A 19,014-nucleotide genomic window follows, 5' to 3' on the forward strand; every position below is an offset into this window, starting at 1 on the left:
GTAAGTGGTGGAGCTTTCTAGGGTCCCCTATTCAGGAGCTATTTTTAGCACCTGCCAAAAATTTTAATGTCTCAAAACTGCCCCCAAGAACGGGTCCCACTCCCCTGAGATAGAAAAAAAATAGAAAAGAAAAGAAAAAAAAAAAACTGGTCCCAGCATCACACTGGGTCCTGTCCCTGCATCTTGCGTTCCCAGCCGTAGCCAAGCCCTGGCCCAGAACCGTCTCTGTAGGACACACAGCCCCACTCCTGCCAGAGCCCTCTGGCCCCCAACTCTCCTGGAGCCTGGAGAGGGCAGGTGGCCCCCTGAGGCTCTGCAGTCAGGACACCTTCCTGGTTCCTTCTCTGCTGTAGGTATGAGGATGAAGGTGCTAGGGCTCCCTGTCCCTTGGTTGTCACAGCCTTGTGTGTCCCAGATGCACTGGCCCCTGTCTCAGTCAGCTCAGGTGCTGTAACAAATACCACCGACAGGGCGGCTTAAACAATAGAAATTTATCATCTCACGGTTCTGGAGGCTGAAATCTGCGATCCAGGTGCAACAGGGCTGGTTCCTCCTGGGGCCTCTCCCCTGGGCACGTGGACAGCCGTCTCCTCCCTGTGTCCTCACATGGTCATCACTCTCTGTGGGTGTCTGTGTCCTCATCTCATAAGGATGCCACTCCTATGGGATCAGGCCCACTCTAGTGACCTCATTTTAACCTCATTATCTCTGCAAAGACCCTGTCTCCAGGCACAGTTATGCTGGGATTAGGCCTTCGACATATAAATTTGGGGGCGGGGGTCACAATTCAGCCCTTAACAGACCTCATCCCTCCCAGCTGCCAGACACTACCCTTGCTGAGACTCCCCACCACCTGGGGGCCCTCTGCGGGACGCAGGGCCGTCTGGTGGGCACTTTGGGCCCCCTCCCCTGGGCCTGCGGGCTCTTTCGGGTGGGACCTGGCGTCGGGGCCTGAGTTTGGAGCGCTGCCCTGGTTAAGCCCTCGCAAAGGACCAGGTGCTGCCGGGGTGCCCACGTCCCCTCCTGGGACCCGGGGGTCAGGACGGCCATCACCCACGTTCACCCACAGTCAGCCCAGGGAGCCACAGCTGGACAGGACGGGCCTGCCCCTAGCCTCCAGGGTCTCTGGGCTCGCCCAGCCCTTCTCCCTCTTCCAGTCCCCGTGAGCAGCTGCTGGAGGGGGGGGCTTCCCAAGGACCAGAGAGCTGCTGACCCGAGGGATCTGGGCATCCCCTCTCCTGGCCCTGTGGTGACTGGCCCAGACGCTGACCCCACAAAGGCCGCGTGGGGGCCTGCTTCCGGGAGGAGCATGGATGGCTGCAGTCTGCTCTTGGGAGGGAGGGGTCTGTGGGGGTCCATGTGCTGCCAGGATGACCATGTGATCGGTGGGCCTTTGCAGAATGGAAACAATCCCCTGTTCAAAAATCACGAAGGACTTCAAGACGGTGTTGACTCGAGCTGGCTCTCTGGGCTCAGGGCCCTGTGCTGCTGACCTGGGGTGCGTCGCCCTCGTGGGGACCCTCCGGCCTCGGGGAGCACAGCCAGCAGCCGGGAGAGCTGGGCCTCACCTGCCCGCCCCGCCGGCAGACACGCACCCGCACACACTCACCCCCTGCCCCTTCTCCTGCCCGACCAGGCGTGCTGCCCTCTGCTGAGAGCCAGGGCTGGTGCCGGGGCCTCACACATGGTCCCTCTCACTCCCTGCAGCCCTGAGGCTTGGCTGTTCTGCCAAAGAACAAAAGGCCTGGAGGGTCACCGGACGGTCACCCAGAGGGTCACCAGGGGGCCCTGGACCCAGCTGGGCCTCAAGCCTGGGCTGACCTGAGCCGCCGCCTGCCGAGGACCCTCCCCCGAGGGTCCAGGCCACGGGCACTTCCCTCGGCGGAGCCCACGCCCACGTGGGTGGAGGCCTCAGTCCTCGCCCTCCACTGGCAGCCTCTCGGGTCCTGGCTCTGCCCCTCCCCCATGTACTCGGTTAATAAGAAGCCTGGCCCTGGGGTGGGGCGCCGCCCGAGGGCATAAAGGCCCTGCTGGCCTCCTTCCCACCTCTGCTGGCGAGAGGAGCGTCTACAGCAGGGCTTGGACCATGTCCCAGCTGGTAGAATGTGTCCCCAACTTCTCGGAGGGGAAGAACCAGGAGGTGAGGCACCAGGGGCAGCGGGGGGCGGTGTAGGGGCTCAGGGCGAGGAGAATGCGGCTCAGTGTGCGGTTTGGGGATTGTCTTCTCTGGAAAGGGTGAGGAAGGTGGCAGCAGGCAGGCAGCCAGGTCCTGGCCCAGGTCTGGGCCTGGGGTCCGGGGGGGTCACTTGGCCTCTTGTGTGAAAACAGGGCCCCTGAAGCCCGACCCCCAGGGCCATTTCAGGGTCCCCGGGGGGTACCCCGTCTCCCTTCCCCACCTTCTGAGGTGGGCGCCGCTCTCATCCCCACGTGACCTGCAGGAAACTGAGGCACAGAGAGCTGGGCAGGCCTTCCTGCTGCCTCAGAAGGTTCCGGGCCCTTCACGCTCCGCCCCCCAGACACAGGTGGCCTGTGGACTGGGGCCCTGCCCCTCTGTGACCTTGGCCTGTGGGTCACCTTCTCGGGGCCCTGAGAGCCCCTGCGCCCGGTTTCTGCTTCCTGCCTCAGTTTCTCCCGGAGGGTGCTGCCCGGGTGCCGGCCCCCATATGTCCAGGTCCTCGCCCGCATCGTGTCTGAATGGGGGCAGGGCGGGCATGGCCCCTGCAGCTCCCGCCCCCTCTTCCGCATGGGGAGACCGAGGCGCAGGCCTGGCTTTGTCCCCAGGTGATCGACGCCATCTCCCGAGCGGTGGTGCAGACCCCGGGCTGCGTGCTGCTGGACGTGGACGCTGGCCCCTCCACCAACCGCACCGTCTACACCTTCGTGGGGCGCCCCGAGGACGTGGTGGAGGGGGCCCTCAACGCCGCCCGGGTCGCCCACCGGCTCATCGACATGGGCAGGCACAGAGGTGAGGGCCCAAGTGCGCACGGCCGGCCTCGCCCGCAGGACTCCCCAGGGGCATGGGGCCATCGCACTGGCTGGATGCTCCTTGGACCCCGTCCACGTTTCAGGGGGCCCTGGAGTGGCTGGCAGAGAGGTGATCGCACTCTGTGCAGGCCCTGGGCGGGGGTGGGGGACACAGCCCGATCTGTCAACAGCCCACAAACCAAACACATTCTGTGGGCGGCAGGGTCAAAGGTCGGTGGACACACGGGGAGCTGGTCAAAAGGGCAGGGTCTCTGGACGCCCACAGAGGGGGAGGGAATTCACAAGAGATCCCAACTGGTGAAGAGAGATGGAGGCTTATCTCAGAGGAACCGCCTGGGGGGAGGGGGCCGCGGGAGCTGCCATCTGACCCGCAGTGGGACTCGGGCTCTGAGAAGGACCCTCTGTAAGGCAGCCGGGTGACAGCGCCCCTCCCTGAGGGCTCGGACTTATCCTCTCGGCTCTTAGGAGAGGGAGGGGTTTACCCCTGAGATGCCGCAGAAATCGGGGGCTGCTTCTCCCGGGGCCCTGTGGTCAGTGCGGGTGTGCGTGTGCAGGGGGCTGGAGTGCAGGGTCTGCCCCGAGCTCCACACCTGGGCCCCAGCTTCCTCAGCCCCCATCTCTGTGCAGGGGAGCACCCTCGGATGGGCGCCCTGGACGTGTGCCCCTTCATCCCAGTGAGGGGCGTCACCATGGACGAATGCGTGCTCTGTGCTCAGGCCTTTGGCCAGCGGCTGGCAGAGGAGCTGGGTGTGCCAGGTGCGTGCCTGGGGAAGGGCGGCCTACCCCAGGGGCTCCCCCAGCCGGCCCCTCCTCACTTCACTTCACTTCCCAGCAGCCTCAACCACAACCATCCGTTGAGGCTCTCTGCTCTTGCATCCTTAAAAATGCATTTTAAGAAAAAAACCCAAAAACCCTACCATGCAGGTTTTTGACAGGTGGGAATATGTCCCGCTTCTCCTGCAATGGGACAAACCACAGGGACAGGGTCCCAGCCGTCAGGGAGGCAGGGACCGAGGAGCCGCTCTGTAAAGGACTTGAGCAGGACGGACGGGGACCCCTAAACAGTCTCTTTGGGGAATTAACCAAATCAAGGAAAAGCCCAGCACAGGGCAGCAGGCGGACCTGTGAGCCCGGGCACAGGTCCAGCCCCCTGCAATGTGGCTGATGGACGGGTGTCACCTGCCCTGTGCAGGTGTCAGAGCTGGTGGTGAGTTTTGTTTTCTCTCCTCCTCGTTCCTTAATTTGCGGGCGTGTTGCTCGTTCAATGAAAATGCACGTTGGAGAGAAACACGAATATCCTTCCAGCCCCTGTTGTGGGCGGGCAATGGCTTTTTCTGGGGCATCTGTGCAGGGGCAGCAGGGGTGGGCAGAGGACGGGTCCTGGCCCATACAGAGTGCCCATCAGCGACCACCCACACCCATCTGACGGGGCTCAGAGATGGGGGCGCTGCCAGCAAGACGGAGCTGCGGGAATGGGGGTCCTGCAGCGCCCGCCGGCCGAGGGCCTGACCGGCCAGGCCCCTTGCAGTGTACCTCTACGGCGAGGCAGCACGGACGGCCAGCCGCCAGTCTCTGCCGGCCATCCGGGCCGGCGAGTACGAGGCCCTGCCTGAGAAGGTGCGGTGTCCCCTCCCAGTGGGCAGTCTGGGGGCGGACCCCGCAGGGCGGGCCCTCCTCCGCCTTCCCTCACCCACTGGTCTCCCCACAGCTCAAGCGGGCTGAGTGGGCGCCCGACTTCGGCCCCAGCTCCTTCGTCCCCAGCTGGGGGGCCACTGTCACGGGGGCGCGGAAGTTCCTCATCGCGTTCAACGTCAACCTGCTCAGCACCAGGGAGCAAGCGCACCGCATCGCCCTTGACCTCCGGGAGCAGGGCCGCGGGGCGGGCCAGGTGAGGGCGGGCGCGGGGTCGCCGTGAGGGCACCCGTGCCGCCGCCGGAGGGGGCCCAGGCCCTGCCCCGCGCGTGGGGCTGCTGACCAGCCTGCCTCGGGGTCCACGCCACGTGGGACCGGCAGGGTCGGGGTTCCAGGGTTTGAAGCTGGGGAGCAGGTCTTTAAGGACATTTTCCATGGAAGTTGCAGGGCTGCAGCTGTGGTTAAAATACTGCATCATTTCCACACTGATAGGAAAACAGCCGCTTCTGCACCCCAGGTACCCCTAGGTGCCCCTATGTACCTCCAGATGCCTCAGGTACTTCCAGGTACCCCCAGGTGCCCTGATCCACCAAGTCTGCCATCATAGCTGTCACCTAGTGTGAGTATCGCTCCTGCAGAAAGTTCGAGCTGGACACAGACACAGAGACACCCGGTGAAGGAGGCCCTGCCCACCTGTCAGGCCCCACTCCCAGAGCCCTGGGCCTTCCAGGCAGCTGAGGCCCTGGGAGCCCAGCTTCCGTGCTGAACACTCAGTTGTCTGCAAACACAAGACAAAAACACGGCAACTCCCGAATCCTTCTCTGTGCTCTGCTGACGTCAAGAGTCTGCCTAAGCCCGAACGGTAGACTGAGTCACCCCAGGCAGTGAGGGCCAGGAGCTGGCCTCTGGGGCAAGGGGTGGGAGGCAGAGACCGCCCCAGGACAGGGATGTGGGCGGGATGCCCGGGCCGCCCGGCCTGGTCTGAGCCTGTGGCTTGTGCAGGGCGGGCCCCGTGGCACTGACCCTTCGGGGCCTTGGTTTCCCGTGTTGGGCAGGCCCTTTCCCGGCTCAGATGAGAATGGGCGAGTGAGGAACAGACCTGCCTGAAGCCGGCTGCCTGGCTGCACCGCACGGTCTTCAGGCCACGGCCCCCCTCGTCCGGGTGTCTGGGGTGGAAGGGAGCCCTCGGGCTGGCTGGGGGATGCAGGGCCAAGGGGCTCTCAGTGCGGGGCGCAGGAGAGGCTGGGCGGGGCCGGGCTGGGCAAGCCTTCTCCTTGGCAGCCAGGACGCCTGCGAAAGGTGCAGGGCATCGGCTGGTACCTGGATGAGAAGAACCTGGCTCAGGTGTCTATGAACCTCCTGGACTTTGAGGTCACAGGGCTGCACACGGTCTACGAGGAGACCTGCAGAGAAGCCCAGGTGAGCAGGGTGGGTCCCCTCCCCTGTCTCTCAAGCCCAGCCCCCTGGGCGCTGACTCCCCAACCTCCGACCTCCGACCTCTGACCTCCGCAGGAGCTGAGCCTCCCGGTGGTGGGCTCGCAGCTGGTGGGCCTGGTGCCTCTGAAGGCCCTGCTGGACGTGGCCGCCTTCTACTGCGAGAAGGAGAACCTCTTCGTCCTGGAGGAGGGGCAGCGGCTCCGGCTGGTGGGTGGGGCTGGGGGTGAGTCAGGGAGCAGGTCGGGGGCTCCGGACACCTGCACCCCGGGCCTGGGGCCCTGTCTGCGGGGCCAGGCCTCCTCCTTCTTTGTTTTCTTGTCTGTGCCTGGAAGTTGAGATCACACTGTTTTCACTTGGGGAACACTGTTGAGGTTTTCTCTGTGACCTAAAATGTGTTCAGTCTTGTGAAACTTCAGCAGAGAGGACGGGGCCCGGTGCCTGTCCTGGAGCCGCGTCCCGCGGATGGAAGGACCTGCCCCTCGTCCGCTCCCTGCCTGTTGGGATTTGGGTGCATGAATCTAGTGTCCATGGGTTATTCACAAAGTTGTTCCTTTGGTCCCAGGTCCTACCGCCTGCTCTGGGTGTGGCCGTCCTTCTCAGTCCTGTTGCTCTGGCCTCAGAGTCATTTTGTCTTGAGGGCGTTTCTTATAATGAACGCGTGATTGGATTTCTCTGAAAGTTTTATTTATTTGTTTATTTATTTTTGGCTGCGTTGGGTCTTCGTTGCTGGGCGCCGGCTTTCTCTAGTTGCGGCGAGCGGGAGCTGTTCTTCGAGCTGTTCTTCGTTGCAGTGCATGGGCTTCTCATTGCGGTGGCTTCTCTTGTTGCGGAGCACGGGCTCTATGCGCGCGGGCTTCAGTAGTTGTGGTGCATGGGCTTAGTTGCTCCGTGGCATGTGGGATCCTTCCGGACCAGGGCTCGAACCCATGTCCCCTGCATCGGCAGGTGGATTCTTAACCACTGTGCCACCAGGGAAGCCCTCTCTGAAAGCTTTTGTCTTTTGGTAGTTGACTTTATCCTTTTGTATCTACTAATTTAGCAGGTATGTCTGGACTTACTGTTGTCCTAGTTTTAGGCATGAGAGTATGTGGTTTCCTTTGGGCTGTATGGAGGAGTTAGTCTATTTTTAGGAATTCTGGTAATTACCTTATAACAATATATTTATCTCTATTTTTGATTTATTAATTTAAAAACTTTATCCAAATGTATCAGTTTGACTTAATTTTTATCAGCACAGGCACCTTGGAGATAGCATAGCTTTGGTTCTAGGCCACTGCAAGAAAGCGAATATCACAATAAAGTAACTCACACGATTTTTTTGGTTTCCTAGTGTGTATAAAAGTTATGTTTACACTAGACTGTAGTCTATTAAGTTTGCAATACTATTATGTCTAAAAAAGCTGTGTACATACTTACTTTAAAAGTACTTTATTGCTAAAAAATGCTAACCATCATCTGAGCTTACAGAGTCCTGATCTTTGTGCCGGAGGAGGATTTGAAATACTGCAAGAATTACCAAAATGTGACACAGAGACACAAAGTGAGCAAATGCTGTTGGAAAAATGGTGCCAATAGACTTGCTTGAAGCAGGGTTGCCACAAACCTTCAATTTGTCAGAAACGTACTATCTGTGAAGTGCGGTAGAGGGAGGTCTGCCTTTTGCTGTCTGGCGGAAGCCAACAGAGCTTATACTCAGTGGTGTAGCTTTGAAGAAATAATCATCTGAAAGCATAATATACACTTTAAGAAAAGAATCTACATTCCCATAACGTGAGACACAGGAAATGAATGAGACAGTAACGGCACAGCATTTACTGCTGTCTTTCTTCCTTCTCTATTTCCTGATTTTTTAGACTTGTGCTATTTTTAGGGAGCTGGTTATTTTGGTGCTTAAATATTTTTTCAGTTGTTTAAATTATGGTAAAATAGACATGACATAAAATTTGTCGTCTTTTAACCATTTTTAAGTGCACTGGCCACTGATGTATGTGTATAAAGTTGTGCAGCTGTCACCAGTGTCCGGGATGGGGTTTCCTATTTCTGCAAAAGACGTCGTCAGGACTGTGACGGGGCTCGCGCTGACTCCGCAGGCCACTTTGGGTGGTGGTGCTGTCTTACAGCACCGTCTTTCCAGCCCTGGACGTGGGCCGTGTTCCCCTTCATTTGTCTTTGCCTTCTTTCATCACGTTTTGTAGTTTTCGTTGTAGTCTTTCACCTCCTTGGTTAAGTTAATTAATTCCTAAGTATTTTATGCTATTGAAACAGAATTGTTTTTGTAATTTCTTTTTCGGATTGTTCACTGTTAGTGTTTAGAAATGCACTGACCTTTGTGTGTTGACTTTGTATCCTGCTACCTTGCTGAATTCATTTATTAGTTCTAGGTGCTTAACTTTTTAAGTTTAAATAATGTATTTAATCCTTTAGCTGTTTATCAATATTAGACAATGTCTGTTGACTCTTGGTGAAGAGAGACAAAAAAATTAATGCGCTTGTGTGAGTGGTCATCTCTGTTCCAGATTTAAATTGCTTTGTTGTTATTTTTACATTGTCAGTGTATAACATTGACCTTCTGTAACCATATCCACACATACTAAATACCCACAGATGCTTAATCTTGGTTCTATACACAAGTGAGGTCACTATGCATCTCTGTCCTTTCCCATCTGTCTGGCTGGATTTCACAGACAGGCAGATTTTTAAAGAAAGGCTCACAGGGGCTTTATTCTGTGGGTTCTGGCAGGTTTGGGAATGTCTTTCTGTGATGTTATGCTTGCAAGACCGTAGGACAACCGAAACCTCAAGTCACCAGTCTTTTCCTGAGAGCGTTGCAGACACGTCGTTACCACCTTTGGAATGAATGTCCCTGTGCGGAGGTCTAAGGCTAACCCTGACCTGGTGGCCGGTTCTTCCTCCTGGATGCTTGAGGAATTCCATCCTTATCCTTGAGGGTCAACGACGCTGCCACAAGAGTCTTGCTGTGGATTGTTCCACATCAGTTTTTTCTCTGGAACAAGGTTTCTTGTGATTCACAGGTTCATTCTTGTTTAGCTTCAGGAATATTTTCTTCCATTGTATTTTTGATCCAGTTTTTGGTCCTTTCACTTTACCGACACCCGTTACACTGCGGTAGCATTTTCTTCCACATATTCTGCCTTTTTTGTTCTTTCTTTCCCCCGTATTCACTGTGGTTTTCTCAGCCTTCATTTTGCAATCACTGATGCAGTTTATGGCTGGGTCTATTCTCTTTCTAGCAGTTACAAAGTTTTGTGTAACTTTTTATCTTGATGTAATTTCCTACTCACAGAAGAGGTGCGAGCACAGTACCCGGAGCTCTTTTATGCTCTCCAGGTTCACCTATTGTTGCATTTGGCCCCATCTGCTGTATCACTCTATTTCTGTATTCCATGCATAATCATATTTTTTTCTGGAACATTTTAAAGTAGATTGAAGACACTGTGCCCTTTACCCCTTGTTTAGTCAGGGTGCAATTCTTAAGATCAAGGACGTTCTCTTACACAATCACAGTGCAATGATCAAAACCAGGAAATCCAGCACGGTACAGCCTGGCGTCTAATCTGCAGACCGGAATCAAATCGCATCCGTGCCCCCCTGTCCATGGTCTGCCCCAGAGCAGCAGAGGGTTCGGCTGGCTTGTCTTTTATGGCCTTTAATCTGGATCAGGTCCCCAGTTCTCCCCGTCTTTCCTTGACCGTGACGGACTGTGGAGCACTGGCTGGTGGCTTTGTGAAGCGCCGCTCGCTGGGTGCCGGTCTGACCTGTCTCAGGGCGGTGTGTGCTTGTGCGTTTCCGGCAGGAGTAGCACAGAAGTGATGGAGTGTCCCCCTCAGGGCGTTACCTGGGTCCTCTGGTCAAGCTGGTATCCCTGACCCAGGGTTATCACTGCAGTGTTTCTGTTTTCCTTTTGTTGTTAATAAGGACTCCCTGGGGAGGTAGTTTAAGAATGTGTAAGTGACCTGCTCCTCTTAAAATTCCAGCCGCAAGTATTAGGAGCATCGAGAATTTTCTAACTTCATCCTTTTTCTCTAAGAAGCTTTCACCTCTCCCACATTTATTTATTCCTTATTAATGTGTTTGACGCTCTCTACTGTCTTCTTTTTTGTTTTTTTTGGCGGTACGCGGGCCTCTCACTGCTGTGGCCTCTCCCGTTGCGGAGCACAGGCTCGGGACGCGCAGGCTCAGTGGCCATGGCTCACGGGCCCAGCCGCTCCGCGGCATGTGGGATCTTCCCGGACCGGGGCACGAACCCTTGTCCCCTGCATCGGCAGGCGGACTCTCAACCACTGCGCCACCAGGGAAGCCCTCTACTGTCTTTTAAAACATATTATTTTATATTTTTTATCTGAAAGTTCTGAGGTCTGCAGTCCTTGAAAGTCTGATTTTGCAGACTGTTGTGTCTGCTGATTCTCATGGTGCTGCTTCTTCACGCGCTTTGTGATTTTGGATCGTGAGGGCCTGTTCTTTAGAGTTTCGTCTGTGTTAATTCTTGGTCACCTGGTTTAGTTTGTGTTTGCCTCTGTTAGGTGTTTGGGCCACTTTAGATGAGCCTTTTGCTTGGAGCTTTGGTGCCACACAGGAAGAGAATTCTGTGTGAACGGTGGCCCACCTCCCCGTCAGGTTAGAATTCCCAGGAAAGATTTGTTTTCGTGCTTCACCAAACGGAAGGCCGAGACTGGGAAGTATCCCAGTATTTCCTGTGATGGGTGGTTTTTCCAAGATTCATCCTTGGAGATGTCCTCTTTCAAGGGTCTCCCGTCTGACACAGCTCTTGTGGGCTCGAGACCACCCCTACTCGTGAGAGGTCGCAGATGTCTCCAGGGTGGACCCAGCTTCTGGGAGAGGAGGTCTTTCTGGGCATTTCTGGTCACTTCTGGCTGTGAATGGTTTCCTTCACTTGCTGCCAGCGTTGCCGGGTGCTGAATTCCATTCTGACAGTTCTGTTCCTCACTCTGAGGTTTTCTGCGGCAGGCGGGCTGCTTGCCGGCTCTACCGCCAGCCCTTGGGCGCTCTCTGCCCCATTTCCACATCCTCAGGGAGACCTCATGACCGTCCCCCGGGACCTGCTGCTTCGTTTCCCTCAAGCTGCGCTTGTCATTTTCTGTTTTGTGTGGAACATGTCACCTGTGTGGCTCAGAGGGGTTGGAACTGTGTGATGGCATTGAGCATTATAAAGTGTCCTGAGTGGTTTTTGGTGGAAAGAATTCTACTCCAAAATGGGGATATTTCCAACTTAATTTTGAATTTGGGTAAAATTCACTTTTCCTCACATATCAAGTCTCACATTTGGGCAGATCAGGCAGCTCCCAGCCTTTAAGAACCAGAGAGACCCTGACACCCGAGGAGCTGGAATCCTGTCCAAAGAGGCAGTTTTCTTGGTCCCTTTCCGGCACAGGCTCTTGTGGGGGCAGGATGGGGTCACCACGGGCCTTGGTCTCCCTGGAGCAGCACGGTGGGTTGGTGGTGTGTCCGGAGCCCAGGCAGGGTGCCTGCTGTCTGTGAGGCCTTCAGCCGGCAGGGCTGCTGGTGGGCATGGGGTGCGGCAGCTGTGCCCTGCAGGCTCCCCACCAGGGCAGGGTGCCCCGCGGGCGGCAGGGGTGGGACCTGCCGGTCAAGGGGACTCCACTCACCGGCCCCTCTTCCAGGTGGTGAACCGGTTGGGCCTGGACTCCCTGTCCCCCTTCAACCCCAAGGAGCGGATCATCGAGTGAGCAGCCCCCGCCCCCCGCCCCTGCATGGAGACCCCCTCAGTCCTCCAGAGTTCTGCTCTGTCGCCAGGCGTGGGGCTGGGAGCTTGCTGGGGGGCCCAGTGGGGTCCCGACAAGGTCCCACTCTGTCCTCACGCAGCTCCTGGCTGGTCACAGCCCCTCCCCGGGGCAGCCACTCTGCATATTGGACCCACATCCTTGCCCCCCCCACACACTGGTGCGAATCAGGGGCCCCCAGCCTGGCCAACCCCACCCTTACGGCCTGGCTGCAACGACCCAGGACCCTGTTCCCGCCCCTGCACGATGCAGACCCTCACTCCCAGCCCCACCCCTGCAGGTACCTGGTCCCCGAGATCGGCCCAGAACAGAGCCTGGTTGACCAGCCCCTGCGCACCTTCGTCCGTGAGGTTGGCGCCCGCTCGGCAGCCCCAGGGGGCGGTTCCGTGGCCGCAGCCAGTGCAGCCATGGTGAGTGGGGCCTGGGCGAGGATGCGGGGGGGACGGCCGGGGTTGGGGGCGTCGCCCAGCCTGGGGCTGGTCCCACGCACAGGGCACTCTCCCCAGGGTGCCGCGCTGGCCTCCATGGCCGGCCTCATGACCTACGGGCGGCGCCAGTTCGAACACCTGGACGCGACCGTGCGGCGCCTGGTCCCACCCTTCCACACGGCCTTGACTGAGCTGACCGCGATGGTGGACGCCGACGCCCGGGCCTTCGAGGCCTACCTGGTGAGCGTGCAGACGGGCCTCCGTCACCAGCCCCGCAGAGGCAGCCCCGAGGGAGAGTGGGGTCGGTGGACAGTACGGGGTCCGGACGAGAGAAAAGTGGGTCAGGGTCACAGGGGGAGGGGGAGGGGCTGCCACGAGCACAGTTGTCTGTAGACCCCGGGGGCTGGAGGGAGGAGACAGTGGTCTAGCCCCTCTTGGGCACCCCCCTCCCCCCGCTCGTGCAGGGCCAAGCTCGGCGGGTGTGGTGCAGGCGTGACTCCAGGTCGGGGTCTCTGCAGGCTGGGGGAGGGGCAAGAAGGGCACCTGTCCTGAGGGTCAGCCAGGCTCAGCGTCCCCCTGCCCACGTCCCTGAGTCCTGCTGATGGGTGACACCCAGACCTGCAGATGCCGGAGGAAAACAAAGTCCCCAAGGAAGAGCTCCCATCCCGGGAAGGGCGGGAACAGGAATCTTCACAGAAGAAACGCTGTGGGTCATGGTCTCAGAGATCAGAGAAGATGTTCAGCCATGAGACACAAAGGGCCCCGGGGGAGCCGGGCACTTTCAGAAGCACAGGACGTGGGCGGCTGCATCCAGGCAGTGCCCATCCAGGGGGCAGCGGAGGAGGGACGTCCATCAGACCGGGCAGGGGATGGGGAACTTGCAGGAAGGTCGAGGTCCGAATTCAAGGTCAAGAAGCCCCAGGCGTGTCTGAAGGCAGATACAGCAGAGAGGACCCGGGAGAGGCGGGAATGAGGGCGCTCGTACTCCACGGGGGTAGGAAGACACGCCTGGGAAGGAATGAGCTCCCGACAGACAGCAGGCATCCAGAGCCGCCTCGGGGGTGGGTGGGGGACGGGGCAGGAGGACCTGGGCCAGGCGACCTCGGGGGCTGCTGGGCTGGCTGCCCCGACGTGAGTGCCACATCCGCACGGGGACAGTCTAGGATGTCGCATTGCGGGAGGAGGTGACCCTGCGACAGAAGCTGGGTCCCCGGGGGCGGGGTACAGAGACTGACACCTTTCCCCTATGCTCTTTTACGTTTTAATTTCGTTTATTTGCTTTTTAAAATGGGTGAAAGCTTCAGGGGTTCAGAGTTCACAGGGGCAGAGGGCAGCTGGTGTGTTGTCCCCCTGCCCAAGCAGGTGCAGCCCCAGTGCGTGCGTCTCCCTGAGATGTTTGTGTGCATTTGGGCAGAACTGGGTCTCCCCTTTCTCCTCCTTTCTTACGCACGTGGCGGCAGGCAGATGTCCAGTTGCATCTTTCACCTTATGTCCTCCTGGAGCAGGGACACCCCCGGCTCAGTGGCCCGGTGTTCTGGGGTCGCCTGGGGTGGAGGCCTTGGACCAGCCCTGTTGGGGATTCTGGCCAGGTCCAGTCAGCACCTGGGACAGGCAGTGTGGACAGCTGGCCTCCGTCACTGGGCACTCGGTGGACGGGCTGTAGGAGCGACTCGTGGACGGGCTTTCCCCCCAGGGTGGGTGTGTTTCCCACGTGGAGGGTGCTGCCCAGTGGTCCTTGCAGAGGTTGTGTGGATCGAGCCCTGGAGTGGCCCTCCCGCCGTCTGCCCCGACGCCGCGGCCACTGGACCTGGTGGTCACGTGCGTCTCTTGGTGCTGCCCTGGTGCGAGCGTCTCACGTGGGCAGGGCAGGGGGAGGAGCGTTTTCATACTTTCTGCAGCGGTTTTATTTCCTTCTCAGGAAAGTGAGGTGTCCTTTTCTTCTCTGTTCTGCGTGGTGCTGCCTAGGCCTTTTCATAAGCCAGGGAGTCTCAGCTTGTTTGACTTTCAACTTTGCTTGTGCTGGTTTCTGACCATCAGAGCCTTGTGTTTTCATGTCGTCGAATATTCAGTCTTTCTTTTGCTCTTTCCTTGGTGTTGTGTCGTAGTTTAAACGGCCTCCCCAGGCCAGAATTATTGCACTTCTCTCAGGGCACCTCTAGCTGTCTGTGGTCTGAGGCGCTTCAGATACTGAGGGGCTCGAGTAGAGGCATCAGTGTGCATGTAAGTAACAACACGTAATTAAAAACAAATATGAAAAATTCTGGCCGCCAGAGATTAGAAATAAGACAAACATAAAACAACTGGAGGGGACAGTAGAAAAATGAAACCCTAATCCAAAGGCAGGAAGGAAAAAGAAAAGTAGTCAGCAAAGAGGTGTGGTTTAGAGAAAACCTAACATAGAATGGTTAGACTGAAGACACACCCGACCGGCGATCACACACACACGCGTGTGAGTATGATAGACACTGCACTGGTCTAGGTCCCCAGTGAGCAGCAGGAAGACAAACTTTTGAACAAAAATAAGAAAACATCCTTATCTTGCACCGAATACATGTGCAACCTCAGGTGGAGTCACCAGAGAAACCTCACAGTGAGTCAGAAAATAAATCAGACTGCAGCCCTGAGGGTGGGCCGCCCCCCTCAGCCAGACACAGGCGTGGCCACGTGAAAGTCAGACCTGACGAAAATCAGCAAAGCTCTGCCCAGTGGAGACCCTCCTGCCCCCCCAGCCCCGCCCCGACCTGGGTCTGCAGCAGAGTCAGCAGGTCCCCGTGTTCGGGAGGAGCTGCTGTGGGTCCACACGGAAAAGACACGTGTCACAGGAGACAGGAGGCTGGAGGGGCGCCCGGGGAGACTGGGGAACGTCAGGATGGTGACAGAACCCGGCTCAGGTCGGGTCCAGGATGGTCACAGAATCTGGTTCTGGTCGGGTCAGGATGCTGATCGAATCTGGTTCCGGTCGGGTCCAGGGATCCTTTACGCTCATGCAGGGTTGATGGACCCGCTGACTGTTAACGGTTTTGGGCGGAGATTTGGCGAAACCTACGACCCAGCAGGCATGTTCCCCACCAGCTACGCCCTTGGACCCGGCACGCGGGCAGGCCTCGGGCGCTGGTGTGAGCGAGCGGGGCTGGACGGGTGCTCACAGCATGGGGTGCGGGACGGGGGAGGCCTGCCCGGCAGCGGCGAGGCGGGCGACACATGGGCTGATGGCTCCTCAGAGGAGGCCTGGGTTGTGTGGCCCCTCGGGGATGCGCGGACACGGCCTGAACCATGACACCTGGACTTCGGGGGTTGTGCGGTTGCCTTGCCTGGAGGCTGGGAGGCCTGGGGCTGGAGAACCCGCTCCCCTCCACCCTCCTCTCCAGCCTCCAGTGCTGACCACGTGGGGCCTTGCGCCAGGTCGCCTGCCCTCCTCTGCCAGGAGCCCAGGGCTCTAATCCACGGAACCGACCTCGGGGGTGGTGTGGGCCCTGCGTGAAGCCCCGCCCTGCCCCAGGCTCCCGTGTCCCCTCATCACAGTCAGTCACCCGCGCGTTTCTGTGTTTGCTCCGGCAGAAAGCAACGAAGCTGCCCAAGAACACACCTGAGGACAAGGACAGGTGAGCGCAGCGCTGGCTGCGGACATCCGGACGCCTCAGGAGGCCCTGGTACCAGTCAGTCCCCCACTGGGGTGTGTTGTGATTGAAGAACAGTTTCCCTGTGGTCCCCACCCTGGTTCCGTCTGCTCAGAGCGGAGCCATCAGGTGGGTCCAGCAGTGTCCGGGCGCCCTGGGCTCTAACCACTGACCCTCTTGCTTCCAGACGCGCAGCTGCCCTGCAGGAGGGGCTGAGGCGGGCGGTGGCCGTGCCGCTGGCGCTGGCGGAGACGGTGAACTCGCTGTGGCCGGCGCTGCAGGAGCTGGCCCTGTGCGCGAACCTGGCTTGCCGGTCGGACCTGCAGGTACGCTGTGGAGCCCCGCTGCGGGGGCGATGTGCGGAGGGGCACTGGGCATCACAGCTCTTCACCAAGCCGGGCAGGCACAAGCGCTCACAGGGCGTTTCGGTCAGTCTCAGCCCGCAGGCCCGGCTCCGTCACCCATTAAGGTCTTGTGAAAGGTCGCGCGGCAGAGAGAAGCAGAAACTCGAGTGTGTCTCCAGAGGCCACCCCTAACCATCCCGCAGACCCCGTCCCTTCCTTCCTTCCCACCGCCCCTCTTCCAGAACCCAGGGGCTTGCAGATGTGCACAGGCACCCCGTCCGCAGCCCGCGCCGTGCGCAGAGGCTGGGGACCAGGAACGCCAGGGCCGGCTCTGCGTGTCCGCAGCCCATCCTGAGGGGAGGAGCCTCGTTTCCTTGGGTTGGTTGTTATATCTGCCTCTGGAGGGGGCCAGGCCGAGCTGCTTCTCTCTGTGGGGAGAGGGCCGGCCCTGCCGCCTGGAGGGAACCCTTGGGCTGGTCAGTTTGCCGTCTTCACGGATGAGGCGTGAGGCCCCCAGGCCGTGTCCCTGGGCTGAGGAGTGGGCAGGGCGAGGCCCTGCTGCCCCCGGTACCGACGGCCCTGCCCTTGGCTGCTGTAGGTGGCGGTGAAGGCCCTGGAGACGGGTGTGTTTGGCGCGTATTTCAACGTGCTCATCAACCTGAAGGATGTCACCGACGACGCGTTTAAGGACCAGGTGGGCAGGGGTGTGGGCCGGGCCCGCCGAGGGCACTGGAGGCTGCCCTCGGGCCGTGGCTCCCAGACCTGGGGCCCAGGGCACCTGGCCAGCAGGTCCTCAAGGGAGGGAAGTGTCCATCAGATGAGTAGTTCCTCCAGCTCCTGAGGGTGGACGAGGCCTGGCCGGCAGAACGCAGGCGTCGGGGACGCCTGGGGCCGTCTTTCAGCGCCTCTGTGGAGGCAGGTGGCCTGGGGGCCTGCCGGCACCCCCTAGTTCCCTCCCAGGGGGCTCTGACCAGGGCAGGGGTCTCTCCCAGGTGGCTTGGGCTGTAGCGCTGGCAGCACAGGGTCTCAAAGAACAGTCTCCAGCCTAAGCAATGATCCCACTTCAGCATTTGTGATCATTTCATTGTTACTGTTTATTGGAGGAAAATTCACAAAACGTGCAGCTCACTGTGTTAGATGATACAATTCAGTGGCGTTAAGCCCACTTACGGGGTTGCGAGACCACCACCTCTATCAAGGTCTGGAATATTCTCATCACTCCAAAGGATGCCCCACAGTCACCCCCATTCCCAGCCCTGGCCACTGCCCATGTGTCTCTGTGATCTTGTGACGATCTTTAAAAAGTGATTTCGCGGCTCGGAATGGGAGCGCCACGGCCTTTTCGAGCGTCAGCCTGTCCCCACCTGCCTCTCCAGCTGGGCTGGGCTTGGCCATCAGGGAAGCATTGAGATGATGGACAGGCCGCTTGAGCCCTGGCCCTTAAGGCCTCAAGGACACAGCCCTGCCCTTGGCAGTCATGGCTAAAGTGGGGAGACTGGGAGGGTGGGGGCTGGCTGGCCCCAAATCTCAGGAAAGACAGAGGGGCCCCTCCCGTCACCACCAAGAGACCCATGAGGAGCTGGGGACCCCTAGGTCAGGGGCTTGGGGTCACCCAGAGTGGACAGCCCAGGGAGGTGGCGGGGAGGTGGGGCCAGCGGGGTTGGTGGCGGGCTTGGGGTGGTGACGGGGCCCCTGTGTCTGTCAGGTCCGCCAGCGCATCTCCGGCCTCCTGCAGGAAGCCAAGACCCAGGCGGCACTGGTGCTGGACCAGCTGGAGGCCCGGCGGGAGTGATGGCCGGGCGGGGGACCTCACTGGACTCTGCTTCCCCCGGAGGCCCCTCCAGACACATCCCACGGGGCCCAGAGAGGGGAGGGTGTGGGGGGCAGGTGTGTCTGGGTTCGTGGTGTCACCTTCTGTCACCTGGGGCCTCCAGTAAAGTGAGGACACACTGGTGCCTGTGGGGTGTATGCAGGGGATCCGTGGGTGGGCTGGGGGAGGGCTGAGCCGAGCGGCTGGGACGGGGACCCCGTGAGGTGCCGGTGTGGGGAGGCAGGTGGGGGGAGATGGAGGTGCAGCCCAAGGTGACACAGGGTCCCAGAGCACCTGGAGTCCTGGGGGAAAGAACCCGTCACATGGAGGGGTGAAGGCCGCGCTGCCTGATGGGCGGGGACCTGCCAAGGTGAGGACAGGCAGAGGGCCGGGAGTTCCTGGGGAGGTGCTGCTGACATGCGGCCGGGTCCCACGTCCTGGCGGGAGAGCTCAAAGCGTTGGACCTGGGCTCTGGGAGGGGGGTCCTGGGCACTGGGCACCGACATCCCTCAGTGGAAGCTCAGGGGCTGAGGCCCAGTGGTGGGGGTCCCAGGAGGGTCCCTGCAGGGCCTTGGCAGTGAGGGAGGTGGGGGTGCGGTGGAGAGCCCCCTGGGCTGGGGGCAACCGACCTGGTCCAGGTGCTGCAGAGCCAATGATGCCCGAGGGAGGGACGAGGGATCCTGGGGGGTGAGAGGTGTGCGTGGGGCCCTGCAGGGATCGTGGGAGAGGCCTGGGCAGGCAGCCGTGTTGCCCCAGTAGGGCAGCATCCTTGAGGCTTGGAGCTGTAAGCGCGTGAGCGTCGGCGTTACTTTAGGAGGGCCAGGAGACACCAGGAGCTGCAGGAGGGCCCCAACCTGTTCTTTTAAAATAGGCAACGCATCACGTAGTTCAAAAACCAGGGCTGTGCAGAGAGTCCCCACCACCGGGTCCCCAGCAGCCCTTGCGTAACCTCTGCAGGAAATCACTGAATTCCCTCTTTGC

General features: G+C 59.4%; 1 protein-coding gene across 1 annotated transcript; it reads left to right on the forward strand.

Moving 5' to 3' along the window:
* The first annotated feature begins 2,086 nt into the window (after positions 1 to 2,086).
* Positions 2,087 to 18,015, forward strand: FTCD (formimidoyltransferase cyclodeaminase). The gene is made up of 14 exons (XM_030835410.2): positions 2,087 to 2,140; positions 2,782 to 2,965; positions 3,613 to 3,741; positions 4,514 to 4,602; positions 4,694 to 4,873; positions 5,899 to 6,036; positions 6,130 to 6,261; positions 11,715 to 11,776; positions 12,115 to 12,244; positions 12,341 to 12,502; positions 15,821 to 15,864; positions 16,067 to 16,205; positions 16,822 to 16,917; positions 17,929 to 18,015. The coding sequence occupies exons 1-14, from the start codon at positions 2,087 to 2,089 to the stop codon at positions 18,013 to 18,015; spliced, it is 1,626 nt and encodes a 541-aa protein (XP_030691270.2).
* The last annotated feature ends 999 nt before the right edge of the window (positions 18,016 to 19,014 follow it).

Source organism: Globicephala melas, chromosome 4 (assembly GCF_963455315.2).
Source record: "Globicephala melas chromosome 4, mGloMel1.2, whole genome shotgun sequence".
Taxonomy (NCBI): domain Eukaryota; kingdom Metazoa; phylum Chordata; class Mammalia; order Artiodactyla; family Delphinidae; genus Globicephala; species Globicephala melas.

Excerpts from the sequence above, each read along its gene's own strand:
- FTCD (XM_030835410.2), top strand. The coding sequence starts at position 2,087 with ATGTCCCAGCTGGTAGAATGTGTCCCCAACTTCTCGGAGGGGAAGAAC. Across the intron at positions 4,603-4,693 it reads ACGAGGCCCTGCCTGAGAAG|CTCAAGCGGGCTGAGTGGGC; the intron begins GTGCGGTGTCCC and ends GTCTCCCCACAG. Across the intron at positions 4,874-5,898 it reads AGGGCCGCGGGGCGGGCCAG|CCAGGACGCCTGCGAAAGGT; the intron begins GTGAGGGCGGGC and ends TCTCCTTGGCAG.